The sequence below is a fragment of the Salvia splendens genome, chromosome 22, assembly GCF_004379255.2.
Source record: "Salvia splendens isolate huo1 chromosome 22, SspV2, whole genome shotgun sequence".
NCBI classification, from domain to species: Eukaryota; Viridiplantae; Streptophyta; class Magnoliopsida; order Lamiales; family Lamiaceae; genus Salvia; species Salvia splendens.
Window position 1 is genome coordinate 24,047,048 of NC_056053.1, and position 20,437 is coordinate 24,067,484.

Here is a 20,437-nt window from a genome sequence, read left to right on the forward strand (position 1 = left end):
GCTTGTATTTTATGGTAATATTATCATAATTGTAATTTATTGAACACTGAGAAATATTTAAAAATTGCTCAAATGTTGTGACATAAATTGATATTCATCCATTTATATTTGCTAATCTTGAACTTCTTCAAAGCCTTCATAATGTGTTACACTTTGCCGAGACAAAATCCTCATTGAACCTAACACAAGAACATGACCATTTGCCTACGTTTCTCTCTTGTCACAATGCTCAACCTTAATCCCAACAAAAACCAGTCAGATTCAAGAACCTCTACTGAGATTCATTGCAGGAGCCATTGATGTAACATATGATTTGTGTCCGAAACTCACACGGGCAGGCTTGTCTTCGTGTTGAGATCGTTCTGGAAGAGCCCAGAACCGATGATGGTAGAATCAAATGACGTAAATAGGATTAACTTCAGAATCAGTGTCAGAGTGTCTGAATGAGCTTCCTCCACTTCTCGAGTACTTCTCTCTCTTCCTCACCCTCCGTATCCTCCTCGTCTTCAGCACATAGTACGTCATGCCACCTAGAACTCCGGCCATGGTGACCGCCCCCGTGACAGAGACAAGGATGGCAGCCCATCTATGGTGCTTGCCGACAATGATGTAAGATGAGGAGAGGAACGCCACTGTGGTGCAAGCTGCGGCCAACCACATTAGCTTATTGATCACCTCCACAACCCGTCTCTCGGATTTCACCTCGCCTCGGACCACTGTAATTTGCACCACCACGACAACCAAGGACGTGAAGAGTGCGATGGCATTGGAGATGAAGAAGACTTTGAAACACCGGCTGCTCACCATCACAGCCATCCCTTTGTCGTTGTCGCCTCCGGGGACGGTGAAGATGGCTGCAAAAGCAACTGTTGCAAACAGAACAGCCACCACTGTTACTGAATTAGTAGCATTGTTGATTCCTTCTCTGTGAAGCTTCCTGAGCTCCTTTGCAATGCCACTCACATTCTTGTTTGTTTTACGCGCCTGTTCAAGCTGCGTCCGCACTTCTTTCTTTATCTCTGAGACAGTTTCCCGGAGTTCATCACGGGGTTGGTTTAGCTCGTTGGCCTTCATTCCACCATAGCGCATCAAGCAGTCTTTAATTTCACAGATCTCTTCCGATAGAGGGAGCCCTTCAGCTATGTCGAGCGCTGTTTTCTGATCTCTAGTCAGCGCATTTACATTCGTGTCACGAAGCCGTAAGAGCTCCATTACAATCTGCAATAAGTCATAAGCTTTAGATGCAAAAAACTGTAAGAAACAGTAAAATCGGAAATGCAGAAGCAAAAGGCCATATAACTTAAGCTTCTATATATGTATAAATCAGAAGCCACAAATGCAGATTTTTTGACTCATCAAAGCATCAACGCCTTTCCTTACCTCAGCACGCTTCTTCCTCGTAGCTATATGTAACGCAATATTACCGAATTTGTCAGGAAGCATCACTATGGCTGGATCTGCCTGCAGAAGTAACCTCACCACTGCAGAGCTTACGCCTTTCACAGCCATGTGCAGAGCAGTCTGCCCTTTCTTATCGGTTTTTCGGGCCAACTGTCGGTCCATCTCCAGCAAAGCTTTCACAATATCTGCATGGCCTTGGCGCCCTGCAAAGTGTAACACGTTTTTGCCATTGGATTTCTGCGCCTCTAGCGACTCAGGATCGTTGGCAAGCAACTCCTTTACAACAGCTAGGTGCCCTTTCGTTGCTGCAGATATGAGAGGAGTTGCATTTGACTGGCCGACTGTGTTACTCAGGTCTGGATCATGATCTAACAGCATCTGAACAATATCTGTCGAAGATGCAGTTCTTATAAGTCGGCTTTACAACGCGAAATAACATATATCCTCGCAAAGATCCAGATAATGACACTCACAAATACAACTAAAGCATTCAAAACACAAGATTAAATTCTCCAAATTCTCATTTGCTCTGCTAGCTAAAGACAATGCCATTACTTCATGCAATCATTGAGCCATAAAAATTTGGAAAATCACTCTCTATCTTGACAAGATAACACAATTCAGATGATCAAACTACATAGTAGTTAATTTGGTATTCGACAGACATAAATCAATTGTGCACTAAAAAACTCGCATTGTAAGACATTTTGTCACCCAAAATCAGAGGTCTTAGCACACAACCATCATTCAAAGATGCCTATTCACATCAAAGTATTGAAAAACACGTCGGATTACCATGATGGCCTCGACTGGCAGCGATGTGCAAAGGATCAAATCCCGACCTATTCTTCGTCCTAATCCCCTCCCTAGTCGAATAAGGCAACAACTCCATCATCACATCAATGAACCCCTTCTCAGCTGCAATGAAGAGAGCAGTTTCCCCCAATTCATTCACCTCATTCACTACAGCCTCCCTGATCTCCGCCACCCCGGCGTCAAACTCAGCCCCCCGCAGCGTCTTAAGCATCTGCTCGTCGATTTCTCCCAAAATCTCAATCACCGCCGCCACATCACCCTTCTGCGCAGCCAAATGGAGCTCCGTATCGTTGTGGCGGCCAGTCACCTGCCTCACGTACTTCTTCTTCCCCGATTGATCGAACCGTTTGCCTGAATTCGACACGATTAGGGCTTTGCTGGAGTTGGAGACCACCAGCGCCGGCGCTCGCGGCGATGGCGACGGCGACGGCCAGAAGTGCTCCGCTCTGAATCCTTTCTCGAGATCTCTCTCGCCTGTTTACACATTCAGAATCAACGAACATTGAGGTGAAAATGACACTATCCTCGATTTCTCTATAATTTTTTTTTCAATTTCACACAATTAATGCTCTAATATACAAAATTCCAACTGCGAAATTGATTCACCTGATATTTGGGGAGGAGCGCCTCTTTCATTGGGGGAATCCATGGCGATCGAGGAAAATGTAGCTTATTTTGTGTGTGTTTCCGCTAATCAAACATGCTCTCGTTACTGTGGATGAGTTTGATCGGAAAGTAGGTGTGGATTCGATGGGGTGTTAGCGTGCGGAGGCAGAAGAGAGATCGGCCGGCGGTGGTGCAGCGGCGGAGGCGGTGGTGGCGGCGGAGGAAATTGAGCAATGTTTACGCCGCTGGGCCCACCGTATTAACGTTTCCCAATTGCGCCTTTTCTTAACGACATTTCAAGTAAGTTAGTTAGTTTACCTCTATTTTTTATGTTTATCAAATAGTGTCTATTTTTTTCAATGCAAAATACATCTCATTTTTCTAAATAAATTGATAAAAAAATATACATTTGTTCTATTAAATTTGACAAAATTTTATCTGTTGCTGCTGTTTTTACTTGCTTGCAACGTCTTCGTGATTGTCCAATCAGCTGGAATGGTTGTAGAGTCATCACGGAGCTGGTTTGCAGATGAAGAAGAGTCCTGAAAAGAGAAAAACAATTAAAACATTGATAAAAAAAAAACATGAAGAGAATGAGAGAGAGACAGAGTGTGTAATAATGTCTGCGATGCTCGTTTATTAACACGAAAGTATAAGTGTCTTCGTTTTCTTGTCTGGTTTATCTCTGCTCTTGTTTATTTGAATATTTTATTAGCTAGGAGAAGCTTTGGCATCTGAACTGTAAATGCCTGTTTTCGATTTAGCTCGATAAGGTATATGGAGTTTTACTTTCGTTTATGCACTACTAGCTTTTAGTACTACCTTCGTCCCGCATTAACTGTCACGTTTACTTTTCTGCACTCGTTTTGTAAAAATGATAATAAATAGTTAAAGTGGAGAAATAGTAAAGTAAGTGAGAGAATAATATAAAGAAGACTCTTCTCTACATTATTCTCTCTTATTTTACTATTTCTCGACTTTAACTATTTATTATCATTTTTTTACAAAACGAGTGCAGAAAAGTAAATATGACAGTGAATGCGGGACGGAGGGGGTAGTATTAAATTTGCAATTTTGTTCAATTATATTTTATTAGGCGTATTCAAGTGCTGAAATTTATTGTCTGAGACATACTGATGTGATTACAAGTCTGGCAAAATGATGTTTTTAATAGTTGAATACGGATAAGGTTCTTATTTTAGTATTATCTATGTTATCAGATAGTACTATTTTTCAGAGTATAATAAACATGTGATATCGTTTCATATTATAATTCAATCCTAATTTTCTTGAAAGACCTTAATTATAAATGGAGAGTGAAAATTTATGTATCGAAGAAGAGGTAAAGGGAGTATTTTGGTTTACAATTGCACATTATGGAAATTTATGTGAATTCAATCTTTTTGAGAAACATATAAACTTTACTTATGGTTTATATAAAACTTCCAAAAAATGTGTTACAATTATAAAATCGACAAAATAAGTTTCGCCAAATTGGACAAAATTCAGTTATAAATCAGACTACGTACTGAAATTTTAACCGACCCATATCTCAAAGTATCTCGTTCTCATTAATGCAATGCTAATATGAACACTGATCTCACTATCTCATTTATCTCGAAGTATCTCTTCTCATTAATGCAATGCTAATATGAACACTAATCTCACTATCTCATTTTGTCATAGAATTTTGGAAGTCTTGTTTTGTTATTGACTTGTGAAGTAAAAACTGAGTAGTTTGATTTGTACGATGCATACACACATCTATCCCAACCATAAATAAAGTATTCTCACTGAAATGTGACTTCTCAAGATAGTAAATTAAATGAGGCAATTATTTAGGTTTTTTAAGATATTTAAATGTGGGTCTCTACATAAATCTCAACCATAAATTAAATTTGGATGGACTTTTCAAGATATTTTAGATATGACTTCCTTTGGAGTTATTTAGTTATGTCAATTTCTGTCACAAACGCGGGAATATTTATGATTTACAAGTTGATGATTTATTACTTTCTGATTTCCAATTGCAAGTTGATTAAAATAATTTTTTTAAAGCCAACATTATATTATAAATTTAAAAGTACTCTTTCTAAAGGTCAAAATGAGATTACAAATTGAGTATAGACATTTCATATCGTAAGATGAATTTACTAATCAATAGAAACTTCTTTACATTGTTTTGGACTTTGTCACTCTTTTGAAATTCGTTCAAATATGACTACCTCATTACCTTCTTTTTGCAATCTTTTTTATAATTTGTTTCTAAATTTAATACTAGCAATATAGTGGGAAAACAACTATTCTAACCGTGGATAAGTATATTTATAACTTATCAACCTTCTCTTTGTGTCTTGAATTTACTTTTGGAGTGTGGTTGGATGTTTCTATCCCTTTGAAATATCAAATTATAATACACACTGCAACACCCGTTCATAAGAATTGGAAAACATCACTCCCTCCGTCCCATAAAAATACATGCTCTTTCTATTTTCGTTCGTTCCACAAAAATATATGCATTCCATTTTTTAAAAATTATATCAATTTAATAATGTAGGTCGTCTCACTATCTACTAATACTACTTTAACTACCATTCTAATGAATCTTGGTCATTCGATCATCCTCCATTGTCAACAACCTTCTTTCATTGGGCGTGCCACCGAGTTAGCGCGGACACGGCGCATGGGGGGAGCCGCGGCGCCGCCTATCTTTATTTTTTTTAATTTTCGGTTTTTTCTGATAAAATAATGTGATTTGTGGCAACAATTGAAAAAATAATATGATTTATGGCCGTGGCTTATCCACTATTAGGCTGGACAAGTTTTTTTTTGCTATGGACAAGAATTTATGACTTAGACCTTGGACTTGGCTAACTATTGTGACACACTATTAAAAACCGTAGTTTTAGTTGGACTGGCAACCATATGTGTGAAGGAGAACAAACTTCACGTGAATTTTTCCAACATTCGTTAAACCACATTTCAATATTTTGACCATGATTCCAAATCTCTGCTGCAATATAAATATCAAACTTACAAATATTATAACACAAAACTAATTTTAATTATTATCCATTCAATTATCACGTGGGAAAGCAACTTTTATTTTTTCAATTTTTCCCTCGTGACAAAATATGCCTTTCGAGAAGCAGCTATTTTGTGAGCTTCCCTTGTTGAAAATGAGAAATATTTCGACTATTATTTTATACTAGTAAATAATTTTATTTAAATTCGTTAGGTTTGAAAATGGCATGCACGTATTATTGTAAAATTTTGATTTATATTTATTCTTATGCACTTATATTCGTTCTATTGAGTGATCTTACAATAAATTAACCAAATCAAGAATCAATAAATTTGCTACTTTCACACAAATCTTTGTTCAAAGAAAGACGCATGCATCATATATAACTTACTTAAAATGGCAATGTAAATATCAACATCAAATCTAAATATACTTACTATTACTTGATAAATATTTAGGCTTCATTTATCAACATATTTATCAATTTTATATACTCATGCTGTCTTGGATATAACGTGTCCAGACAATCACGATTGTAGAAAATATTTCATCGTCCCCATTTTTCCTCTTTTAATAATAGTGATTATATCAACACATCACGTGACAACTGTCTCTCGAAAATCTAATTTATCATCATTTAATGAGATCTTGGGCGCCGAGAATTCGAAGCCGGCGACTCAGACAATGACGAAGCCCCTGACTCGAGGTGACCAAAAAATAAATCCGAAAGACGATGCCCAACATCCTCAGAGGCATATCTGACCACAACCGCCAAATTCCTCTCCCCCGCCATTTTCTCACTGTTCGCGTTGTAAAACTCTCGATACAGTCTAAAAATCTTCCTCGCGATCGAAACCTTAATATGGTCGCGTAGATTCCGATCGTCTACGATGCAGTGCGCCTGCTTCCTGTGCGCCTGGTCGAACGCCGAATTGAAATTTCTAAAGATCTCGGCGGCCCTCGCCGGAGCCACCAAGGCCATTGGATCCGCCGGGAGCGCGTCGATGACGCGGCCCCATCCCAGCCGCTCGTAGTTTGCCGCGAACTGCTTCACGATTCCTTCGTGCTTCGTCAGCCATTCGTCGCCGAGGAGATATTTCAGATTCGAGGTTTGCACCTTTACGACGACGTATTGAAGATTGTTAGCGAGGAATAAATACGCTAAGGAAACGTCTTTGTAGTATTTAGCTTTGGTGTCGAGCTTGCAGAGGAGGACAAGAATCAGCCACGCCATTTTCAGAGAGATCGCCGGCGCCGGCGATTCCTCTGAATCGGAGAAGCCGAAGTAGGTTTCCGGCAGTTTTTTCTTCGCCGACGGCGGTGAATCGGCTAGGATGTCGGCGAGGACGTTGCTGTAATCGGCTAGATTAGATAAGTAGTCCATCGCCTCGACCGTGAGGAAGTGAGTTCCGGAGCCGGCGACAGGAGATTTCGACGAATCCTTCTGGATCGCCGCCTCGAACTCGTTCATCGCGGCGCGGGTGAACTCGCCGAGCTTCACGAGCGACGTCACCGCCTGCGATTTGATGATTGCCGTCGATTCGGAAGAGAAGATCGATTCGATTTCCGGCCAGTGGTTGGCGATTCCGGTGTACATATCGAGTGCTCGGAAGATTTTCTCCGGCGATTTTTTGCTGTGCTTTGCTACGATTTCCGGAAATTGAAACAGAATCATTGCGCCTTCCTTCACGATTTCGGTGAAGCACGATTCTCTGATGGAATCCGCGGCGGCGAAGACCTGATCGCAGAGGATCCTCTCGCCGTGGAAGAGCGTCGCCACGGCTGTGCGAATCGCGCTCAGCCAGCTCTTAATTTTAAGATCTAGAACATTCCAATCCATTTTATGAATCTGAGAGGAGGTCAATTTCTCCACTCCGAGCTTGTAGATTCCTTCGTCGACGATCGATTTCCGGATAATTTTGTAGATCTTCAAGCACTCCTTCGCGTAGCCAGACGAAATCATACATTCGGAAATCAATCTCAAATCCGCCATCGCCGCCATGGAAGCATCCTCCACCTCAGAAATCGACTCATCCGCCGCAGCAACGTCTTCATCTTCATCATCGTAGGAAGAATAACTCGAAGCAACAGAGGTGCGCGATGATCGAGTTGACACCGATTCGGGGTCGAGTTGAGCGCGATTCATCGATAGAATCTGGTAGAACTCTTTCTGCAGCCGCTTCATCGCGATCTGCATCAGATTCTGCGCGCGGATCAGCTTCTCGGAGCTCGAATTCTCCGCGGCGAGGAAGTGCATCGCCTTCTGCAGATTGTTGACGGTTTTGATGAATTCCTTTGCCTCGCGGCGGTTCTCGTAGAAGAGAGAGGTGACTCGGGCGAGTGCGGTGGTGTCAGGGCTCCATTTCGTGATGATCGGCTCGGCCAGCTCGAGCGTCCGGTCCATCACGGAGTCGTAGAAGCTAGGCCGCGAGGGCGAAAAGCCGAGCCGCGACGGAGTAGAGGAAGGCGGAGAGAATGTGGAGGAGGATGAGTGTTTTGGGGAAAAGCACAAGCTTCTCATTCCTTTTCTAGGCATCTTCGATTCTTTGGTTTTTTTTAAAGTTAAGAGATTTTGGAGGGGGGTTTGGATTTTGCTTGCTACAGATGTGTTGAACTAAAATTTGGAAGTGAAAAAATGAAGCATCGCATGTAGCATATATATAAGCGAAATATGGGTGGTGAGGGTTGAAAAATGTATGGACTTTTGGAGAAGAGTGAGTTAACAAACAAACAATAGATACAGGTTTTGTGTTGACGTTGAAGGGAGACACGTGTTGGAAAGATAAGGGCTCTGATGATAACGGAATTTTGCGTAGTCGGGTTTGAGCTACTCCGATACGGCTTTTAAATTATTGTGTATGTGCTTATAAGTAAAATGTCTATTTGCTTATAAACAAATGTGCAATCAATAGAATAAATGAAGAACTGTTATTGAACTTAATTGAAAAACACGATGTTGCATATAAACGTTGGTGTTGCTACCTTAATCTCTGTGTGCCTTCCGTGTGTTTTAGTTGAATGTTTTGTTGTTTTAGCTTCGTCTTAAAGTCGTTGTAAATATGGACAGATACAATAAGAAAGCGAATGGGTTTAACAAGTATTTTTATTTATTTTTATCTTTTTAAATTATTACAAATCATAAAATTTATCTTTGGAACTTACTAATTAATCTGATCATCTAAAGTTAAAGAATAAGGACTTGTAATTTAATTTGCATGCAAGGAAAATATAAATAAGTGAAGTATGTCGATATTTTTTTATGCAACATTGGTGTGAAATCATCATTTTCGGTGAAAGAGGATGATGGATAATGTCATGATTTGCCTCATTTACAAATCCTCATTTCTTCTTTTGCTGCTCATATATCTTTTAACTTTAGTATTTACAACACATAAATGCCAAAGTATGTTTTTAATCTCACAACTTTTTTTTTTATTTTTTTGAAAAACTTTAGAGCATCCATAATGGAGGATGTCCCGCCGGACGTCAGACCGGTGTGCCGGACATCCGCGCGGGATGTCCGCCATTAGGCGAGGGAGGGGAGGATGCGGTCGTCGGCTGCGGACACCGCACATCCGCGGCTTTGTGGATGCTCTTAGCGTATTAGTTGGTTGGAAAGTAACGTGATTTTGCTATACGGAATTGGAAAACATAAAAATGATTGAAGTTGTGCGTGTATTTAATAAACGTGTTGAAAAATAAAATAAATTGTGCTTGGATGCAAATAGTAAAAGTTTCTTTCGAGTCAAGAAAATGCATATATGAACACAGAATACTTCTCCTACGAGTGAAAAACAGAATATATATATATATATATATACTACTGTTATAAATAAGTAAACGATGAAAAGTATAATTAATTAGTTATCAATTAATTGTACTACTTTTCAAAAAAATATGCTTGGTCGATAAGCTATGAATGACTAGTTTGTGGCATTTAAAATTTTAAATTCTGGTTTAGTCAAATAACTAAAAACTTCTTCAATTAGAAGTTGGAAGAAATCAACAAATAGTGATAATATATAGACTATTATATATACTATTATTAAGATTAGTAGTAGTATTACGTAAGCATATATGTTTCTTTAACAAATGTGATCTGATCAGCTGTGACGATAGCTTTTCGTCTCCAATCTCACCCTCCAAATATGACCCATTTTTATCATTATTAAAAAGTTGAATTTTATAAGTTCACTGGTTTATTTAAAGTTATCTAAAAACTTTGGTTTATGTAGGGACAGATTCATAATATAATTTTTGGGACTGGGTTCAATAAGCGAAAATGATTTTCAACTTGAAATGAACGAATAAGAGAAAGGGATAATTTGTTTTACTTTAATAAAAGGTAAAAATGAAATTCGAAAATGCAAATTTTAAAAATCTCAAAACGACGCCTTAGTACAAAAATAACAATCGATTTCAGTCGATCTTAAAGAAAATTAGGTCATGTAATGATCACTAATTATTAATCATAATGCTAATCAGATATCTATTATTAGAATTTAACTCATGATTAGTAGGATTTATAAGCTACTATTGAAAATTTTAAAACTATAATTTAAACATATTAATCATAAACAAAATTTAATTTGAATTTCAACGCGAACAGAAAAAATCCATTAGTGCGGCAACCAAATCATATGTCTGCCATTACGTAATACTCCATATAATTTGGATTGTTAACTAGGATAGGACTACTATTTATTTTCCACATTTATAAAACAGTGTGAAAATGATGTCCGTAATCATTGTTAGTAATGAAACTATTATTGTTGCTAATTTTCCAACCTTTTACTTATAAAGTAAATAGCTAGTTGTTTATTGAATTAATTTTTCATTATTGTAAAAATTAAGTTGTTAGATTTAATAAAATCTAATATACTTAATTAAAAATGGTACTTTTTCTACCCCAACTAAGTTAGATCACTTCTTTTGTACGCAGAAATTAAGAAATTGTATTGAATGAGTTTAGATGTTTTGTTTTCTATAAAAAAAATTATTCAACTTAGTTTAGATGTTTTGTTTTCTATAAAAAAATGATTCAACTTTATGGAACATCCCAAAAAAGAATATAATTCAATTTAATTGGGACCAATCAACTGCAAATTAACTAATGGATTATGGTTTGGCTTATGTATTCAACTACAACACTTCACCAACTCAATCTAATAAGATTTGAATATTGATTTTCCTCATCAAATCAAATCAAGTTAAAATGCACCTAAAAACTCTTCATGCAGCCTTCAAATATCCCAAAATAGTTATTAAACATTTTAAAATCCCCTTTGTTAAAGTCAAGCTCTTGAAAAAAAGATCCTCCAGCAATTAGCACTAGGACTATTAAATCAACAAAGTTTAAATATTTTTCATTTAATTGGTCGTATAGAAGAATAATTATTCCATTACTAGTATGTATAACCTCTTTATTCACTAACAAATGTTCTTCTTAAAATTATTAATAGTCTTAATAAATTTTGTCAATATATTGAACTGTATAGAGAGAGATAAGGAGGCTTTAACTGAATATTAAGGCATTTATATGAAGACTTTTCCACGTAATTAGGAATTTTAGATTTTTTTAATCGTATCTGGGCTACTTGATTTTTAGTTTCTTTTTGTTGACATCGTGATTTATAAAATACTTTAATTGTGAGGATAAAAATAATAAACATATTCGGGGAAAAATCGCATAAGCAGTTTAGTTGTTCCGTACAATATTTTTTAGACCGTACAACATTTTTGACTAAAATTTCACAAAAATATTCATTACTATTATATATACTATATATTTTACATAATCAGCCATAATAATATTAATATTAAAAGATGGGGAAATTTTTGTTTGAACCTATGAGGCTATGAATATAAGATGTAAATTGATAGTAGTTGCAAAACTATATTGCCATGTTTTTTATTTTTATATAATCTAACTCAAAGATGATAAATTTTTATTGTTCAGACTCATACTCCATTTCTTATTCTTGTAATAGATACTCACTCACACACATAAATTTTTGGGTATCGATAGGTAGTGATTCGAAATGTAATGTCGATATCATCAAATACTCCATATGTACATTCACTATAAAACATTAATATATTTACCTTAAATACTCCATAACATAAATTGGCCTATTAGCTCAGTTGGTTAGAGCGTCGTGCTAATAACGCGAAGGTCGCAGGTTCGAAACCTGCATGGGCCATTATTAATATTTATAATATTATTATATTCAATGCTCTAATTTTCATATTGTTATTATTTTAAAAAAAAATGGACTGCTTGATAATGAATTCGATATTTTTTTCGATATTTCGATCATGTGTACACGTGAAAAAAAATCTTAAAACGACTATAGTGACTGTGAAACTTATTATCCAATGCGCGGTCAATATTTTTGTCTGATTAGCTAGTAAATATTTATTATAAATAAATATATATACCCACATGCATTATTTAGGAGTTCCATTATTTTAGAGTTTCTACCATGATCCTTGCATAATTGTTGGGCTAAGTCTAAATGAAATGCTTAAAACTTTGTAAACATGCTATAATTATGTACTAACATCACATACATATGTGTGTTTTATAATTAACTTCAAGATTTAAATTATTAAAAATAATTTTTTCAATGATTTATGAAACCTAACGTTGTCATTTCCACGTCAGTTCACAACGCCGTAAAATGTGACCACCAATTTATTTTTGTTAGTTTTATAAGTCTTCGTGGATTTAATATAGTTAGATATTTTTATAAGACTTTAATAGTTTAATATTCAGAAAACTTATTTAGATTATTAGAAAATAAGAATGAGAAAATTTGTGTCCTCATATATATTTATATGGGATCGTTGAGTTCAATCTCCCGTGCATGTAGTGTTTATTTCACAATCCGATCGAGACACCATAAATCTGTAAATATAAGTTTTTTGGTATTACTATTTGACAACAAACCAATAATTATATATTTCCAAAATTATGCTCTTTTTTAGGAAATACATATTATTTTGTTATTTCGATATGTCCATGATTTATAGTTTTATTTATTTTAATTTTAAATGTTTAGTAAGTGGACTTTCTCACCCTATAAAATTATTAAACTCACGTTTTACTATAAAATCAATATATATTTTTTACTCAGTTTTCTTTATAAACAAAATAATTTCTTAAAATATGCGTCTGAATCAAAATAAATATATAAGAGCCTCGCATATTCGAAGTAGTATCAATCGATTGCAACGTCTCAACGACTCCCCCCATCTAATTCTTTGCATCTTAATCAATTTTAATTTTCTTGAATAATTTTTTTTGAATATGTGGTATTTAATTTTGAATATGTGGTACATATTGTTGAAATTGAAAATCAATCATTGAGGTGAATACCACAAACCCAATTAAGTTATTTAATGTGGTAGGTTTTAATAATAGTATCATGGAATGTGCGTGATTATTCGAAAGAAACTTAATAATATGGGATTTCAACACTAAACACACACTTGGCAATTGGCATACATACATAGATTCTACTCCATATTTCTAACCTCTTATTTGATGAGATATTATTTCGTTGGTTTATGGTCCCTTCAGAAATGAAATCTTTGGATTTCAACTTTCATTTAATTTAGATTGACTAATTGATGTTGCTTCTATTTTTGTTCCTCGTCACTGGTGAATAATGTCGAATAAATTTAATTTACTTCAAAATATATATGATTGTGAATTGTTTGTTATTACTAGCACGTTTGTCAAAATTAGACTTATTTGATGGGAGTTTTTTATAAATTATAATCTTCCTTCCAAATTTAATGGTATAACGTTATGCGCGAGACCACGATGCCATACACTGTACGTAGATGAGATTTGAATCTAAATTTTCACATAAATTTTCATGTTATACTACCCCGTCCCTGAAAATTTATCCCATTTTTCCATTTTCGTATGTCCCCAAAAATTTGTCTCATTTCACTTTTTACCATTTTTGGTAGTGGACTTCATATTCCACTAACTCATTCCTACTCACATTTTATTATAAAACTAATATATAAAAATATGACTCACAATCCATTAACTTTTTCAACTCACTTTCCATTACCTTTTTTAAAACTCGTGCCGAGTCAAAGTGAGACAAATTTTTGGAGACGGAGGTAGTATCAAATGATATGAATGAGATATTATGGAACATATCTTACTACTATATGAACAAAGAAAATGTATGTGTATACAATAAATAAGGGTGGAATGAATACATAATATTTCATTTGTGGAAGGGAGATGGGATATAAAGACAAAATCATGTATACATAGGTCAATACTTTCCTTTTAAATGAAATTCCCCCCCCCCCCCCCCCCCCCCCCACCCACACACACGATATTGTTAACATTGAGTCACTTCGATGACAAAGAAAGATTTTAAAAAATATGTATATCATCACCCTTTAAATTTTTTATTTATTTTTCATTCTTTATATTAACTTGAATAAGGGATAATATTATCTCTCATTATTGCCGTGACAGTATTACTCTTGGAATAAAAGGAGGGATAAGAAAGTGTGAAATTATTTTTAATGAATAAGGATGAAAAAATAAAAGATTTTAAAAGTGAGAAATTTCTTATCCCTCGATATTCCTTAAAATCAAAGAAAACCCAACCTAACAGGATTATTTAATATTTATAAACCTAATTAACTAAGGATTTGTTGATCTAATCTTGATATCACAATGCAAGTTAAATATGTTGGATAAAGCTTACACCATGCATTCAACATTGGAGGGTCTTACATATCCCATACAACTAAGACTTGAAGTTTCACATACAAGTCGCAATTGACAATATTATTATTGTTTTAAATTGTTCAATCAACTAGCAATTTTAGTCTCTAATGACGTGAATTAAATTAAGGAGGGTAATTACGGTGGAAATATGTGAGTCCGTATCAGATTAACTGGATTTCTTATACGTTCTTTTATCAACTCATTAATATTTAAATATGTTATGAATCAAGGAATTCAACTAATATCACAGCTATACATAAATGACCAGACAAATTTATCCTAAACGAAGTAAATCAACCGTATATAGTAAGATTAAAAAACTAACACAAGGTTTGAAAAAAAGATCAAATTTTGAAAAATGAATACATATATAGTTATACAACAAGAGGTCAAGTAGAGGATCTCATTTTAGTTTATTTTATATTTTGATGTCATAAGATCTTATTTGACAGTATATATAATTTCCCAAGTAAAATCTATATAATGACAATGTAAATTTTGAAATACCCCCTAGGAAAATGATCAATACAAAACTTGATCTCAATACAAAATCCAGACCAAATCATGACCATTAGATTTGGCAATCCAATGGTCAATAATTAAACAAAAATACGGAGGGTCATTGTAAAGCAGTTTTAGGTCATATTATAAACTTTGGGTTTGAGGTCATGTTAAGATCATTTCATGTCATCATTACTATAATGACGTAAAAATAAGCTTACAATGACCTAAAAATGACTTTTGTATGCTTGGTTCTGCATTTTTGTATTAAGAATGGTTTTGCATGGATCAAAACCCACCATCTATATATATAAATAAGTACATATCTACAGTCACATCTATGAGGTGTCAAATGGAGTAATATATATATTTATACTAGTTTTTTGTATACGCCACATAAAATATACGGAATACTCACTAATTAATTCATGATACAGTTATGTAGAAAATAAATACGTGTGATGTGTATTCAAATTCATTAGAGTGGAGTACTCGAGAGTCTAGTCTGAAGATTTAATTTATTTATCGACACGAGCTCAAATAAGCTTTCTGGTTGTATTTTGACAATATAGCTCACAATATAAATCTTATTTTTATTACTACTATTAAAATTAGTTAGAGATTTTGTATAATTATTATAATAATACTATTAAATATTGAGTATTGACGCCTAATATCACAGAATTTTCTAAAAATTTGTTTTCTCCCACAAACTTCAAACTTGATACTCATGAATTTAAATAATTGTTGTATTCCCCACCAACGACGGAATCCGGCTACAATAAAATGAGATAGATAAGTATATTTATCACTATTCTATACTGTAAATACATATTCTACTGAAACAATAAACAAAAGACCGCATAGCGCAGTGGATTAGCGCGTCTGACTTCGGATCAGAAGGTCGTGGGTTCGACTCCCACTGTGGTCGTTTTAAACTTTCTAATTTACTTAAAGTAATGGGCCTTCGCCTTTTGGGCTTTTTTTATTTCTTAAACTAATGGGCCCTAGCCCAACAAGTAAATTAAGTGTTCTTTTTTCTTTTTTCTTTTTTCTTTTTTCTTTTTTCTTTTTTCTTTTTTCATACCTTAATAATGGCCATTACCCAACAAATAAATTCCAGTGTTCAAAATATCTATAGTGTTGCGTCCGCCTGCGGTGTGGGTGTATGAAATGGTACTACTCCTTCCGTCCTAAAAAAATATGTGCACTTTTCATTTTCATCCGTCCCATAAAAATATGTGCATTTCATTTTCAAAAAGTTGTATCATTTAAATAATATAGGTTCAACTATTCACTTACTCTACTTTAACTACCATTCTACTCCTCTCTCTTACTTTACCATATCATTATTCTCTTCTCTCTTACTTTACTAATTTTGTCTTAATTTCCATGTAATATCCAATGCCCGAATTTTTATGGTACGGAGGGAGTATGTGTTTTGAGGTTGAAATTTAATTCTGTCTTAATTTCCATGTCATATCTATTGCCCAAATTTTTATAGGACGGAGGGAGTATGTGTTTTGAGGTTGAAAATTAATTCGGTCTTAATTTGCATGTCATATCTAATGCCCAAATTTTTATAGGATGGAGGGAGTATGTGTTTTGAGGTTGAAATTTAATTCCAAAGCTAAATTTTTTATGATACTAAATATAATAGATTCAAAATTGAAATTTCAAGTGTGAACACGATGGGTCAGGAAATATATCGAAATAAAACTGATGATATCGAAAATATCAAATTGATTTTGTACTAGTGTAAATTATGGTATTCCGTATCTACCCATAGCCAACACATGTGCATAATTAATAATCTTGAGAAACATAGAAACAAAAGATCCGGATCAAATATCCGGACCCGTATCCATAAAACGTCGGCCCAAATAGGAAAAAAAAACATGGGAAAATGGCAATGCTGCCTCTCTCTTTCTAAACAGTCGTAATCAAATCTGAATCACTCCAACAACAACACAACACAACACAACACTTCCATCTTCCTTGAATGGCAACATCAAACACATGAAATGAGACTCCTCCACCTCAACAATCTCAACCTAACCCCATAATCCCACCCACAATGAAGCAATTGCACAAGCAATCCACCACCTCCCGCAAAGACGAAGAGTCCCCCTTCTCCGAAACCCCTCCCTACTCCCCCAAATCCCTCAAGCACCCCCGATCCCTCCCCCGTTCCCTCTCCTACCTCCTCCGGGAGCAGCGCCTCCTCTTCATCCTCCTCGGCATCCTCATTGGCTCCACCTTCTTCCTCTTCCGCCCCTCCGCCCTCTCCTCCCCTCCCGATCGCATTTCTGCCGACTCCCTCACCGATTTCTCCACCTATTACAATTACAACAAGTTCGCCAAGGGGGTGGGCAGGGTGCCCGTCGGGATTGGGCGGCAGAGGAAGAGGATCGTCGTCACCGGCGGCGCGGGCTTCGTCGGGAGCCATTTGGTGGATAAGCTCGTTGCTAGAGGGGATGATGTCATCGTCATTGATAATTTCTTCACTGGTAGGAAGGAGAATGTGGTGCATTTGTTTGGGAATTCCAGGTTTGAGCTGATTAGGCATGATGTTGTTGAGCCGATTCTGCTTGAGGTGGATCAGATCTACCATTTGGCGTGCCCTGCTTCGCCGGTGCATTATAAGTATAACCCTGTCAAGACTATCATATCCTATCACTGTGCTTTGGGGATTCTAAATCTTGGATCTTTCAGCTTAGATCAACGATTACTTGAAAATTATGTGTGTTTGTGTGTTCAATTTGTGTTTTTGGTTGCTATGTTTTTGCTTTTGATTGAATAGACTACTGTGAAAATTATGAGTTTAATTCCAGCTTAGATCAACGATTACTGTGAAAATTATGCGTGCCTTGTATTTTTTTTTCTTGTATTTGTTTGTTCAATTTGTTTTTGAGGTTGCTATGTTTTTGCTTTTAATTGAATAGAGTACTGTGAAAATTATGTGTGTTAGTGCGTTTGTTTGTTCAATTTGTTTTGGGTTTGCTATGCTTTTGCTTTTGGTTGAATAGATGATGTGTTTCTTTTACCTCGATTTTTTGTGTTTGGAATTGGTTGAGATCCTTGACGTGTAATTACAAGACAAATGTGATGGGGACCCTTAATATGTTGGGTCTTGCGAAGAGGATAGGTGCGAGGTTTCTTCTCACTAGTACCAGTGAGGTTTATGGTGATCCTCTTGAGCATCCACAGAAGGAGACATATTGGGGACATGTGAACCCAATTGGTTAGTGAAAATCATTGTATACTGCCAATTGTGGGTTTTTGGTTGCATTGATCTGATATGATGATTGATCAGGTGTGAGGAGTTGCTACGACGAAGGCAAACGGACAGCTGAAACCTTAGCTATGGACTATCACAGAGGTGCTGGTGTTGAGGTAGTATGCTTGATAACATTCTGAATCCTAAAATGTTCAGATTTTCGACACTAATATTTTGGTTTTTATAATGCTATTGTGATCATATTACTCATCGTTAGTTTTGATGTGAGTTTAGAAATTGAAAATGAGCTTAATCCCGAAGGGCATTCTTTTTCCCCAACTCTTTCGTCTTTTTATGTGTTCTCTAAGGAGAGAGATGTCTTGGCATCTTGCTTTAGTTAGTATCCCTTAGTAAAGATTTTCCTGGTTTGGCTTTTGCAATTTTGTCTACTAATCTTTATGTTGTTAACAGGTGCGCATTGCACGGATTTTTAATACATATGGACCTCGGATGTGTCTGGATGATGGGCGTGTTGTCAGCAACTTTGTTTCACAGGTGTGTCTTGAGAAACACTGTTTTGGGTGATTGTGGAATAAGTATAAAGCTAAAAATCATTAGTTTGGAAATCTTTAGTTTGGACATCATGCATTGAAAGCTAGTATTTTGCGGAAACACATACAAGAATCATAGTTTGGAGAGTATGTCTTTATCCCTTTAATGTTGATGGCAGATTCTTATGGCCTTTGCTGTCTTATGCAGGCTATACGGAAACAACCCATGACAGTCTATGGGGACGGGAAGCAAACACGAAGCTTCCAATACGTGTCAGACTTGGTATGTAATGGCTTCTTTATTTGGCACCACCTTAATTGATACATTAGATTAGATCGGTTCAGCCTCATCTGGAAAATATAGTGGTTGCTACAAAATTTCAAATCATATTAAGTTTTGACATAAGGTAAAGCTAGAGATCTTAAAGTACTGATTTGTTTATTCTTCTGTCGATTATAAACACATACTATGTTCTATGACGAGACGAAACCTGTAGTATATGTATTTGCATATCTCTCAATCCCCAACCCATACCGAGCAATATACCAAACCTTCATCTCTCCATCTTATATCCGTACTATAAGCGACCCCCTTATATGTTCAATTTTGTTTTAAAGTCCCCAAAAAGAACTATAATCGAGATGGTTTACATATTACACCGAGGAAGATTATGGAGATGAAGTAACCTTGCATTTGCTCAATGTGCTTAGAAAATCAGATCCATGTATGTATTATATGATGTGTGTATCCATTTATGGATGTCAGGTCGATGGATTGGTGGCTTTGATGGAAAGCGAGCTTGTAGGCCCGTTTAATTTGGGTAATCCAGGAGAGTTCACCATGTTAGAGCTTGCTGAGGTTTGTCCTGGTCTTCAATGACATTTTTCTATATTTTCTGTCAAAGGTTTAGATTTCTGCATAATTTAGTTGTTTTTTTTTGTTTCTGAAACAATAGGTGGTGAAAGAAACCATTGATCCGAGTGCCTCGATTGAGTTCAGACCGAACACTGCTGATGATCCTCACAAGAGGAAGCCAGATATAAGCAAAGCAAAGGATCTTCTCAACTGGGAGCCCAAGGTTTCGCTACGAGATGGATTGCCTCGTATGGTTAATGATTTCAGAAACCGCATCTTGAATGAGGATGAAGGGAAGGGAAACAAATGAGAACGGTATAATGTATAGAACGAACCCGCATTGCGATTATAAATTCATCAATTTTACACTGAGAAACTTCATACTCCCTCCGTCCCAAGTTACTTGAGTCGTATTCCTTTTTGGGTTGTCCCAAGTTACTTGAGTCATTTCCCTTTCTGGCTAAAAACAAAACATTTAATCACACCTATTTTATTCTTTCTCTTACTTTACTTTACTTTCTCTCATCTCTCTTACTTTATTCTCTTTTCTACTTTATTTTACTTTATTTAACTCATTAAACACAACTTTCTTAAATCCCGTGCCGAAAAGAAACGCCTCAAGTAACATGGGACGGAGGGAGTATTTAGCAGCAATATGTCACGTTTGTAGTTCCCATTATTTCTAAATTTT

The 20,437-nt window shown here is 35.8% G+C and overlaps 3 protein-coding genes and 2 non-coding genes across 5 annotated transcripts; 3 read left to right on the forward strand and 2 right to left on the reverse strand.

The window, feature by feature from the left end:
• Positions 1-142: 142 nt before the first annotated feature.
• Positions 143-2,938, reverse strand: LOC121786234 (ankyrin repeat-containing protein ITN1-like). Its single transcript, XM_042184825.1, has 4 exons — positions 2,824-2,938; positions 2,197-2,691; positions 1,381-1,790; positions 143-1,218 (listed from the first exon to the last, which is right to left on the reverse strand). Exons 1-4 carry the CDS (start codon positions 2,864-2,866, stop codon positions 394-396), a joined length of 1,773 nt encoding a protein of 590 aa, XP_042040759.1. The 5' UTR covers positions 2,867-2,938; the 3' UTR covers positions 143-393.
• Positions 2,939-6,287: 3,349 nt separating this feature from the next.
• On the reverse strand, positions 6,288-8,615 carry LOC121786037 (exocyst complex component EXO70H1-like). The gene has a single exon (XM_042184550.1). It carries the CDS (start codon positions 8,382-8,384, stop codon positions 6,486-6,488), a length of 1,899 nt encoding a protein of 632 aa, XP_042040484.1. The 5' UTR covers positions 8,385-8,615; the 3' UTR covers positions 6,288-6,485.
• Positions 8,616-11,977: 3,362 nt separating this feature from the next.
• Positions 11,978-12,051, forward strand: TRNAI-AAU. The gene has a single exon. It is a non-coding gene; the product is annotated as a tRNA-Ile (tRNA).
• A 3,925-nt stretch (positions 12,052-15,976) lies between these two features.
• TRNAR-UCG lies at positions 15,977-16,050 on the forward strand. The gene has a single exon. It is a non-coding gene; the product is annotated as a tRNA-Arg (tRNA).
• Positions 16,051-17,043: 993 nt separating this feature from the next.
• On the forward strand, positions 17,044-20,129 carry LOC121787081 (UDP-glucuronic acid decarboxylase 1-like). Its single transcript, XM_042185699.1, has 7 exons — positions 17,044-17,787; positions 18,216-18,363; positions 18,436-18,515; positions 18,811-18,894; positions 19,099-19,173; positions 19,657-19,749; positions 19,847-20,129. Exons 1-7 carry the CDS (start codon positions 17,197-17,199, stop codon positions 20,054-20,056), a joined length of 1,281 nt encoding a protein of 426 aa, XP_042041633.1. The 5' UTR covers positions 17,044-17,196; the 3' UTR covers positions 20,057-20,129.
• The last annotated feature ends 308 nt before the right edge of the window (positions 20,130-20,437 follow it).

What these genes read in the sequence shown, in the direction of transcription:
- LOC121787081 (XM_042185699.1), top strand. Translation starts at nt 17,197, where the DNA reads ATGAAGCAATTGCACAAGCAATCCACCACCTCCCGCAAAGACGAAGAG. An exon ending in GGGACATGTGAACCCAATTG is followed by an intron (nt 18,364 to 18,435) that starts GTTAGTGAAAAT and finishes ATGATTGATCAG; the next exon opens with GTGTGAGGAGTTGCTACGAC. An exon ending in CCATGTTAGAGCTTGCTGAG is followed by an intron (nt 19,750 to 19,846) that starts GTTTGTCCTGGT and finishes CTGAAACAATAG; the next exon opens with GTGGTGAAAGAAACCATTGA.
- LOC121786037 (XM_042184550.1), bottom strand. Translation starts at nt 8,384, where the DNA reads ATGCCTAGAAAAGGAATGAGAAGCTTGTGCTTTTCCCCAAAACACTCA.
- LOC121786234 (XM_042184825.1), bottom strand. Translation starts at nt 2,866, where the DNA reads ATGGATTCCCCCAATGAAAGAGGCGCTCCTCCCCAAATATCAG. An exon ending in CGCTCCTCCCCAAATATCAG is followed by an intron (nt 2,692 to 2,823) that starts GTGAATCAATTT and finishes ATGTGTAAACAG; the next exon opens with GCGAGAGAGATCTCGAGAAA. An exon ending in CGAGGAAGAAGCGTGCTGAG is followed by an intron (nt 1,219 to 1,380) that starts GTAAGGAAAGGC and finishes GACTTATTGCAG; the next exon opens with ATTGTAATGGAGCTCTTACG.